Raw genomic sequence first — 11,115 nt, forward strand, 5'->3', positions numbered from 1 at the left:
AGGTGTAAGAGCAAGAAGACAAACTAAAAAAGCTAAACATATTTTAAAGAAATCTGCTAGGTTTACCACAACATACTACAAAGAGAATCTGTACAGCAGTCCACCAGCTAAGAGAAGCTATTTTCTGGAATTTAGCTTACACTTAGATTTCAACTATATCTGATAGCAGTAACATAGCTGTAGGCCAGTCATCATGTGTCCCTGCTGAAAATTACTGAGAACTCAACTGTTTCTTTAAGCACTTTTTATTTATGGCCTACATGATTTGCATGAGGTTATCTGAAACTATATTGTTCCTTACACTAACCCAGCTGGTATTTCTGACATAGGCAGGCAGCTGACACAAATCACTCCGACAACAGAAAGGTGAGTGGTAATAATTTCAAAGGGCAGCAATGTCTCCCACCTGCAGAGGTGTCAGGCAGAAAAAACAGCATGCAATGTTTTTAGCCAAATAAGCTAGCTATAAAAAAGGGCTAACTTGGTGAAAGCTACACTTAGGAAATGCAAAAAATCAAAGAGAGAATAATTACTTTTTCCACACTTAAGCATTTAAGTGTTTTAATGTGACCCACAGTTGTTTTGATAACGAGGAAGGATTTAAGGGTCTCAACTTCTTTTCATTCAGTTAAAAGTAATCAGAGGAATTAAAAAGTTAATCAACAAGCTATTTAAGGATCAAAATTACAACCACAATTTCTGAGAACTATTATCTTCCCCAACAAGCTCAATTACTAAAACTGTTATTCTAGAGGTAGTTCAGGTAACAAGACAATCTTAAAAGCCTTGCAAAATGATGCATCATCAGTAAAGGAGAATACATTCTACATCTCTTGTTAAAGGAGACATAAGGCTTTTACATCCCATTAGACAGTCTCAGTAACATTTTTGTAAAATATTAGTTATTACACACACTTGTGTGCAATAACACACCTGTTACTATGATTACCAATTTGGTATTAATCCTACACATTCTTACACCTAAATTTAGACAAAAGAAGTAGAAGACAGTCTCCATCAATAATCATATATCCTGCTTGATATAAATGTAAGTAAGAACTTGAAAAATTTGAAATAACTTTGGGTTTGATTTTCACAAGAAACAAATCAAGAGTTTTGAAGGAAATATTAAAATAGACTATTATGCTACAAGCAGCCTCAACAAAAGGAGAGAAATTCTTTTGTTTTCAGCTCTTCAAACTCCTTCTTAAGAAGTCAGTGAATAAATTCTAAGCATTTCCTACTTGAATGTAAACCTTCTCAAGATTCTTCAAGTTCTGCAAAAACTCTCTAAATGTAAGCACACTCCCAGAACTGTGAAACAGAAGCATATATGGAAACAAAACACAGCTAAGCAAACATACCTTCTTGAAGAGGTTCTCTTCATTTTGCTGCATGACACATATGCACCTATCATTGATGCTCAAAGATTTTACACATGCCTAATGATGACAAATTCTGTCCACATTTACATAAATGGCTATTTAGGAGGCATATCCCCCCTCTCTCTTTCTCAGATGGGAAAGAAAAAAAAAAAAAGAACCTGTAAAAATAACTTTTCTCTGTTAACACATTTGTCAAACCCCACAATTAGGTTATCTGCTAAGGCTTTTGAGGGGAAAAAAGGCATCTGCCTAACCAAAGATAAAGATTTGCCTCTACCTAGGCACACAAAGCTTGAAGAATCTTGCTAATTTCTCCTGTGTTATTTAGTAGATTTCAGTGGTTTAGTGCTCAGTTAGGCTCAAGAATCCCTTGTCAAACCCTTCCCAAATACTAAGAAATGTTATTGGCACCTAAATAAAGGCTGAGAAGTCCCAGACATCTTGCACATACTGGGTTTAGGAATTACATTCATAGTAAATAACGTTAAAAAAATATAAAATTCTGTCCAGTCACTTCTGGAAAATTTTAACTACTTGCATAACCGGTAGCTCTCAGTCAGAGATTCAGAGCTTCCTAATAGCAGCACTTTTAAATTAAAGGATGAGAGGGGATAGATATTCTGATGCAGCAGTTTTGTCCTTTCCTTGAAGCAAAGACAGAAACTGACAACAGTCTCTCCTGAACCGTCAGAATATCTGCTGTTAAGATGTTATGCAAAAGGTTCATTCTTTCTTAGAAGCCTATGTACACCCTTTAAGAGAGTTCCTGACCGTACTGCTATACATCATACAGGAAAAAAAAAGACACTCACTCTAGACTGTACCTCCAGCTAATTTTGAAAAAGACTGTAGTGTGTGGAATTGTATAGACAACACTTTTCTATAGCAACCACAGATACACTAACCAAACCTGATCTAAATACTAAGATTACTATGCACTGCCCAACACATTCCAGTTTGGGCAGCATCCAGAGGAAAGTATTTTTTTGTTTCCAAGATCCAGACACTAGTGAAAACCAAATGTACCTGGCTGCTATGCAAATACACATACAGTTCTCCTCCTTGGCTGTAAACTCTGCCATCTGAGATTAACACACATCCAAGAAGTGACATGCCAATATACCCTGAACTAGCTTTACCCTGGTAACTTAAATGCTTCAGATAGGTCACAAGAGCAATAAACATGCACAGTTTAGTTAGAAAACACATAGCAGTCGATTCAGGAAAACAGACTGTAAACTACTGCTCAGAGAAAACAAAAGTTCCTACAGGGAAACAAACAGAAAGATTCAGTTTGAAAATAACTGTGAACATCTGCTGTAAGTGACTCAGTATCTCAACTGCTAGAAAACTGCTGACTGGGGAGGAACATAAGAAGGGAGAAGAACAGGTAAGAAATAAGTCAGTTTTTCAGGAATTCATAACATTAAGTACCAAATTAAACTTGCTAACAGAGGTATAGGGCAGGTAACACCCACTTATTACTAAGTTTATTTGCTTATGAACTTTGGTATAAATGAAAAGCACTTAGTTACAAATAACATATGAAACTACTTACCAAATAATTTATGTACTATAAAATAATTATTCAACATTCAAGGATCTGTCAATGAAAACATGAGAAAAGCTAGTAATAGTGCTAAGGGGCAAAGAAGATCAGCCCAAATCATCAGTGTTGCTCACTGATTTAAAAGTTAAATGCATAGAAACATACTCTGTGAAAATATTGTTCCCTAATGAGCAAATAAGTTTACTCCTGAATCTCATTTATCACTTGCCACTGCCAAAATTCCTAAGCTACACACCTAAATCAGAATAAACCACATCTTCTCTAAGTCTGTTCCAGTTTTTCACCAGCACTTGCCAGAATTTCACGCCAGCGCTAATGCACTTCAGAGAAAGCAAATCCTACACATAGCATGTCTAGCGATGATCAAGACAACAGACCTAACTAGCAAATCAGAAAATAACTTAAGTATTAAACCCACAAAAACACATCTGTGCACACCTGAACTACAGCCACAAACATGACCAAGGGTGTTAGGCTGGAAGCCAACAACCGCACCACCCTGGGCCCACGCAGAGTGGGGAAGGGGGGGGGGAAGTCCAGACACGGCTGTGCACATGAGAGAAGGGAGGCCAGCAGTGCCTTCACAGACGGCCCTTCACCCCGGCCGTAAGGAGCAGCTCCTGGCCGCCAAGAGCAGAGGCTCAGTGCCCGGCACTCACCCGGCAGCCGTTAACGACTCCCGTGCAGCAAGGGGGCCGGGGGGGCGCCAGGGGGGACTGCACGGGGCGCCGGCCTGCGCCTCCTCGCCCAAGAACTCGACAGCGGTCACGGCTTTCCCGATAGTGAACCAGTCCCTGATCTGCTCCGCGGTGAGCTGCCGCAGCATGATGGCGGCTGCACGCGGCCCATGCCTCGCACCCCGACTCCCGCCGCGTGCCTACGCCGCCCCTCTTCCCGCCCTCGGCCCGGCCCCGCCCCTGGCACGTGACCCAAGGGCCAGGCGCCTCCTGCTGTAGCCACAGCCGAGGGGCGGTCGCCGCTCTCCCGAGCGGCGAGGTGGGCCATGCGCCCCGCCGGCTCCCTCCTGTGCTCTTCCCAGGATAAGGCACCCTCCCTCCTCGGCCAGGAGGGGCGTGGGGTAGTCAGTTTCCCCCCTCACACCCACAGAACAACGGCCGAGAGCTGCTCTGGAATCCCAGGCCTTGCCGTCACCTGGAGGAAGTGGCCTACAGGCACGTAGATGCCTCAGCGCTCCTGAACCTGTCGCAGCGGGTGCCTGCCGGTCCACCAGGACAAGCTATTCTGTAAGGGACACACTACAGAAAGACTCGGCAGGCTCTTCCTGGCATTGTCCTGGCGTTGGACTTGCCGTGTTCCCTTCTCAGGTGGGAGGGGTGAGGTGCAGATGGGGTGAAACGCTGGGGTGAGGGGGACGCTGGGGTGAGGGGGACCCTGGGGCTGCGTCTGGATTTCTACATGAACTCTGTGAGGGCCCGGCAAGGCCCTGGAGCGGCTGAGGGGGCGCAAGGACGTGACGCTGTTGCAAATATTCTGATAAAGAAATCAAAATTTAATCACATAGAAGAGTTAGGTTTGATTGTGAAGCATAATGTATAGGATTGTTAAGTTTGAAATGTAGCCATAGAAACTTTAGGAACTGCATTATGTGTGACTATAGGAACCTTAATATTGTTAAAGTTTGAAATAGCTGACTATGGAAACCTCACCAGGAAGTTACTGGGTTTTCTATGTTTTGGTTTAAGAAACTAAGGAAACTGTCACGGACTTATGCTGCTTGGAAACCCCTTTACCCTTCCCATTACCCTTCCCATCTCGATCTGAGTATCGAAGATTCCAATCGGTAGAGCTAAGTGAAATTGACCAATGATTGTTTCCAAATAAGAATATTGATAAGGTTATATAATCAAAGGACCAATCATTATAAAGGTTAAATTTAAGAGCGAGCATAGTATGCATTTTTATGTAAAGAACTTGAGTAACAATGACCCGACAGAAAAAGTCTGTAAAAACGGATGGATTTTGATACTAAGTCGGACACACCTTTGGAGGAGTGATCCCCCGTGTCCCCAGCGCTGCAAGGAACGAAGTGCCTGCTTCTCAACTTCACACTGGTGTTAAGGAGTTTTATTCCGGATTTCGGTAAGGACGGGACTCGGGACGTGGAGCGAGGCGGCGGCCGCTGTTCCCGCGCGCGCTCCAGGGCGTCGGGCGCGGCCGCGGCGCAGGGGAGGGCGCTCTCGTCCTCCGCCGCCGTAGGGGGCGCTGCGCGGCGGCGGCGCCTCTCTTGGAGCGCTGTCTTCCCTCGGTGGCGCCTCCTTTCCCAGCATCCCCCGCGGCGGTAGCGGAGTCCGTCCCTGCTCGGTGACCTTCGGTGGGCCGCTCGCTCCCGGCTGTAACGGTGGGTTTCGGCCCAAGCGAGCCCCGCCGGTTGTTGGCAGGCATCGCTCGGGGTGTCTCGGGGAGGCAGTTTGGTTCAGCCTGGGGAAAAGGGGGGGACGGGGGAAGGCGTCGGCCATCGGCGCTCGAGCTCTGCCGTTACCCACCTCCCCCACGCCCTGTGCGGATGGGGCTGAGGGTCAGGTACCCCGGGCTGAGGTGGGGTCGTGGCGGGGAGGTCTGTGAGAAAGCAAATCCGGCGTTGTTCCGGATAGGTTTCGGAAAAAAGGCCACAACGACGTCGCCCCCGCCGAGGCCTTGGGGAAAGGCCTCTGCCGGGTTTTAGCAGGGTGTTAATTGGAAACAATATTGCTTGTTCTCTGCGTAGCGGTGGGAAAATCCTTTTCTTCCTTTCTGCTCAGTCTCCTTGTTTGTTACTATGTTTTGATATTCTGTTATAGCAGAATGACTGCTATTATGGTACTGTTCATCTGAAACTACAAATACGGGAAACTTTGGGGCAGTTGCAGTGTTCTTAACAGTACTGGTGAAAGCACAACACTGTTTCAGGAAATGTCCACAATAATAAATTTGATTGAAATGTCTGTCTATAAACAAATAAAGATACATGTGGGTTTGTCTATAATTACACATTAATTACCATGAAAATGCTTTCATTTTTCAAGAATTACCTAGATTTTTCCAGTTGCTTTGGCATTGGCTACCCATGCATCCTTTTCTCTTTGATGCTTGCCAAAGGATGCTTTACATTTAGTAATGGCAAATAAGTGAGTAAGCATCACCTCATAGAAGTTCATAGGGTACTTCAGGACATGGTTTAGTGGGCATGGTTAATGGTTGGACTCGATGATCTTGAAGGTCTTTTCCAACCTAAATGATTCTATGATTCTAAGTTTAAATACGCTTTTGTTTCCTGGGACTCTGATTTACCATATACCATCTACGTGTGTACATAGTTGACTTTATTGGCTTGTAATAAGTGTAAATAGTGACTTTATTGGGGTGAAGTGCTGTATGTAAGACAGTATAACAAGTAATATTTCAGTGCAATGTGGTGCAAATTTGTACTAACATGTATGGGAGACAGGGTAAGCTTTATTTTAAAACATCTTGCAGTTTTCTGTTTGTCTAACAAAGCTGTATAGAAAAGAGAAAAACATCAATAGGCTTCTTGCTCTTGGGGCATACTTTGAAAGTAAAATATTCATAATAAATTATGAAGTCAGTAGTTTAACATAATTTATTTTGCTATTTTGAGTAGAAATTACCATGTTGGGAGAGACATCTTAGCTGTGGGGGAGGGAGGGAAACTAAATTGGTAGTGCAAGGAAGGAGCCTCTCTAGCTTGTCTGGAATGAGACTTCCCTCCTGAGACAATTTGGAAACATTAAAAAGAGCTGTCACTGATAGGGAGAGAGAAGCCAAGCTATTGCTGCTCTGTAAATGCTCTACTGAGTCATCTTTGAACCCTTTCATCAACTGTAATTTATTGTTTTTTATTGTCTTAGCCCATAAATAGTAACCTTAACTCTGAATTTTTATTGCTTTGCTTTGGAATAAGTACTTCTGCATGTTTGGGGATTTTTTTAACCTGTAAACTGCTGCTGATATATATCAGGAGTGTGTGTGTATATATATATATATATAAAAATACGTATATCTGTGTATATATATTAAAAACATAGCAGGTAAGAATACAGTTGCAAAACTAACCATTGTAAAACTTCTTATACTTTTCAGATGGTGCAGACCATGCTTCCAAAGTCATTGAGAGCCATGAAATTCTACTTCACAACTGTGTATCAAGAAATATGGGTTGGTGTAGCATTAACAGCTTATGTCTATTACAAAATTTCATATGGTGGTAAGTTACACATTATAGTCTTCATTAGCTGTTACTTTATAGATAAGGTTTATAGGTAAGAATATCCTTAACGATTACAAATCAGTCATTGAAAATATTGAGCAAATAAGAAATGAACACTCTTACTTAAGGCTAGGTCTCTGCCATAAAATTTACAAGTTTTAATATGCTCAGTGTAGAAGGTTATACTAACAAAAATACTCAAATACCAGTGTAACTCTGCCTACATTGTGAAGATTAGGTAACGTAGGAATTGGTTTTAAAAACACGCATCTAACTTGCAACGTATAGCCAGAGGCTTCTCCTGTAGATTTGTCCTGAAGGGAAATTAAGACTGTTCTGAACTAGAACATATTTTGATTAGAAGTTTTTTTAGAATCCTTGTATTTTTGAGTTTTTGCTCAAGGTGTGCAAAAAAATACAGGTTTTTAAAAGCTTTTTAATAATTCAAATAAATATTTCCAAGGGTGTAGATTGCACAACCTCAAGGGAAGATTTTAAAGCAAACTGTATTCTTAGCGCTTCAGTTTACATCTGTATGTTGTGTGTATGTATATCCATATATTATGTAAAACAGTACCATTCTTTATATGTTTCTTTTGAATTACAGTAGGAGTCTTGATAGGTACAATTTCTAAATGTTTGGAGTCTTGGTTAATTAAAAACAAACAACTTCTAAAAAATCAAGACAACATTTACTGACATGTACCATGGAAAGTACATGTTGTACACTTTTTAAACCTTGTTCAAGCTAAGTTAGCAAATCATAAGTATTATAATCTAATTGAAGTTTATCTGCAAAAAATAAATAGGAAGTATTTTTTTACACTGTCATTGTTCAGCTTGTTTTTTCTTTTTTTTTTTTTTCCAGGCAAAAAAGCAGTGGCAGATAGTAAGTATTAAATATCTAATACTCTATTTTTTAAATGAGTGCCATAAAAATGAGCTCAGCATATTTTACGTAAGTTTGGGGTTTAAGTTATGGATTTAGAAAATGTTTAAAGACTACTTCAAAATATGTAGTTTGCGTTGTATTGATGGTTTTATAACCTAGAAACATCTGTGAATCTGCACAGATGCTACCTCTTGTCTTAAGTTGTCCTTTGCATAGGTTTCAGGAGTAGAATGGAAGTTGTGTGCCTTGATTGTGGAGGGGAGAAATTTTTTTAAATAATAGTAACAACCATTTAATGGAATTACTAAAATCAGCATGATCTCAAGAGTAGCTTCTATTTTAGCTGTTAAGAAACTAAGAAGTTTAAACTTGTATTTTGAATTTGTATTTTTATATCCTCTATAAAGTAGCATTCAGATATTTATGGACAGTTTCTTCTGACATCACATTGGAATTTAGTTTATCATGAGCTGCTCAATCTCAGTTAACTTTCTGCACCATGATAGCCCATTTGCTCCCAGCTGACTTTGTATATACAAACATTATTTACATTTTAAAATGTGTAATTAGTGAAAATACTGCCCAGTAGGCTTAAGGATAATAGCATAAACTTTAATTTAGAAAGAACCATACCAAAACTGAGGAAGAATGGATGTTTGCCTATGATAGTGCTTTTAAAACTTGCGAAAGAGGATTTTTAGTATTGGCCAAGTTTATGTATGTAGTTTCAGGGTTTTGTTTTATTTGACAGGGCAGCTAAATCTGCCAGTTCTTTTGCTCAGGTGTAGATACAGTTGTCTGTTCTAGGTTCTGAGCTATGTTCCTGAGTTGATTTGCTCTACTGTTTGAACAGTCTAAATTGTGTCTTTGTTTCAGAGTCCTCTGGTGCTGGCCATCATTAAAGACACCTTCTCTTCTTGGAGTATGAATTTGGTGGTTCGTCATCTTTACTGTAAATGAAGCAAGTTACAACCATAGGGAAGTCAATTCTAAAACTGTACCTGATCCATCTGCTGTAATTAGAGAAAGAATAAATCCAGTGAGCAACAAGGAATTAAACATGTTGGACAAAGTATGCTGGAGTGTATTGTTAACCTAATTTTTAGAATACAGATATTTTGTTTTCTACAGTTCTTCAAAGTTCCATGTTAAACTTTTTCAATAGTACTTCCAAAAAGACCAACTTTCTGTAACTAAACTTCTTAATAGAATTAGCCAGTATTTCTTACAATAGCATTAAGCCTCTTTTCCTTTTTTTTTTCCCCCTAATTATATCTTTTTTTGGCTAGAACTTTTGAAATACTCCATTTACTTCTAAAATGTCATTTAATAGTATGCCAAGTGTGAGGACTTAATTCTCAGCTTTTTGTCAATTTGCAGTGCAATAATTAAGGGTACAAAAAGTTGTTTTTAAAGCCTTTTTTTGAAGAGTTCTTAGTTCTGCAAGGTTTAAAAGCAAAAGCTGTATTGTTATTAAAACACAATGCAAAATATTTACAGAGGTTTTTAAAAAGTACACTATTGGCAACTATCTTTTTTTGTCCTTCATATTCAGTAGAGCTAAAGAATTATTCTGAAAGGCTCTTCCTTTAGTCACAAATTTTGCAAAGCAGTAAGTAATAACATGTGCATATTGTATGAGAAAATTGATAGTACGTGAGCCCTCATCTGCCATTTAAGCTTATGAAAATCTCAGAATTTAAAGGGAATAATGAAATCACGCACTGTGGCAGCAGTTAATATGAGCATAAACAAACATTTAACTGACTTCAAAGAATTTTCCTGATAAATTAGAAGTAATATATGTATTACTAGGATGGGTCATTAGTGGTTTTTGCAGATAGCTGTTAAAATAACTCCATAGCTAGTATTGTACTTTGGAGACTCTAGGAACCTATACTATCTTACAAAAATCAGTTTTCAGAACTGTACATACTGAATTCAGTACCAAGGATACATAATGTATAAAACCAAAACTGGACTTCATGTCATGTTTTAAATTTAGCCTAATCTGCTTTTGAGAAGATTTAAGAGGCTTAAGTCATTTTAATGACTTAATGCTTACGTACATCTTTTTAACTACTTCACTGAAACATGTTAAATCTTTCAGCTTGATTAAAGTTTTGCTTTTCAATCTCTCTGACTGCAGTATCTGGCCATAACTTAAATTTTGTATTTGAATACTCAGGAACTTGAGAACCTTACCTGCTGATGGCAAACATGCCAAACACTGTGTTGCCTTTAATTTCTTCAAAATTTATACTTCTGCTTAAGCTTAATAGCTATACCTACTGTGAGTAGAGTAAAACTATCAGTTGTATTTCTCTGAAAGCTTTTTTAAAAAGGCAGATATAGCATTACTCAATTTGAAAAGAATAGGTGACATCTTTCTTTCACGCATTCTTGACATTTTTTCCACCTTCCAGTCTTCCTTCTTGCTGCATCTTCCCTTGATATATTTTAGCAGATTCTTTCATCACTTTCATCATTTCTATATGGGGTTTTTCAGTGTTTCCCCACTGCAGAAGAATGAATGACAAGTAGAAAGAACTCACTATTTGTTTCTTTACATAAAACCAAAGGCATCCAGAAGAAGGGAACAGAGAACAAAAACTAGAAGAAAATTGAGCTTCAAATGAACAGATATTAGGCCAGTGGTGATTACAGGGTGGGTCAGAGTTGTGGTATAGTTAATAAGTGGTTCAGATAGAAAATTTATGCCAGGTAAGGAGCTATATGTGCATTTGTAATGCAAATTTATGATCACTAAGTTATAGTTCCTAAAATACTACACATACTTCAAATGACCTGCTTTAGCAATTTTCCAATTACAGAGCTGAGGAAAACAAGCTAGGGAAAAAACATTAATCACTGCAGGATTTGCTTCACCTTAGCTAGAACGTAGCACACTGGGACTGAGCTATATCAATGTGCTGCCTGATCTCCTAGATGTTAATTGAAAAGCAAGAGGAGCTTCTGCTAACCTGCCCTTGGAGCACAGTTAACTGCACTTTTAGGTAAACTTAACCTACTTCAACACTTA

General features: G+C 39.5%; 2 protein-coding genes across 4 annotated transcripts in view; one reads left to right on the forward strand and one right to left on the reverse strand.

Moving 5' to 3' along the window:
* TDRD9 (tudor domain containing 9) overlaps positions 1-3,838 on the reverse strand; it is an 87,149-nt gene extending 83,311 nt beyond the window's left edge. For all 3 annotated transcript variants that reach the window (XM_069783329.1, XM_069783330.1, XM_069783328.1), the window contains exon 1: positions 3,615-3,838. In XM_069783329.1, the coding sequence (XP_069639430.1) occupies positions 3,615-3,781 (167 nt within the window). In that variant the 5' untranslated portion in view covers positions 3,782-3,838. The remainder of the gene's footprint in view (positions 1-3,614) is intronic.
* Positions 3,839-5,158: 1,320 nt separating this feature from the next.
* Positions 5,159-9,147, forward strand: ATP5MJ (ATP synthase membrane subunit j). Its single transcript, XM_069783363.1, has 4 exons — positions 5,159-5,314; positions 7,054-7,177; positions 8,049-8,069; positions 8,949-9,147. The coding sequence occupies exons 2-4, from the start codon at positions 7,054-7,056 to the stop codon at positions 8,972-8,974; spliced, it is 171 nt and encodes a 56-aa protein (XP_069639464.1). The 5' UTR covers positions 5,159-5,314; the 3' UTR covers positions 8,975-9,147.
* Positions 9,148-11,115: the final 1,968 nt, after the last annotated feature.

This window comes from Haliaeetus albicilla, chromosome 5, assembly GCF_947461875.1.
Source record: "Haliaeetus albicilla chromosome 5, bHalAlb1.1, whole genome shotgun sequence".
Lineage (NCBI taxonomy): Eukaryota > Metazoa > Chordata > Aves > Accipitriformes > Accipitridae > Haliaeetus > Haliaeetus albicilla.

Bases quoted from the DNA above. Each gene is read 5' to 3' on its own strand.
- ATP5MJ (XM_069783363.1), top strand. From the start codon at position 7,054: ATGGTGCAGACCATGCTTCCAAAGTCATTGAGAGCCATGAAATTCTAC. The intron at 7,178-8,048 runs GTAAGTTACACA...TTTTTTTTCCAG, and splicing joins TTACAAAATTTCATATGGTG to GCAAAAAAGCAGTGGCAGAT. The intron at 8,070-8,948 runs GTAAGTATTAAA...TCTTTGTTTCAG, and splicing joins CAAAAAAGCAGTGGCAGATA to AGTCCTCTGGTGCTGGCCAT.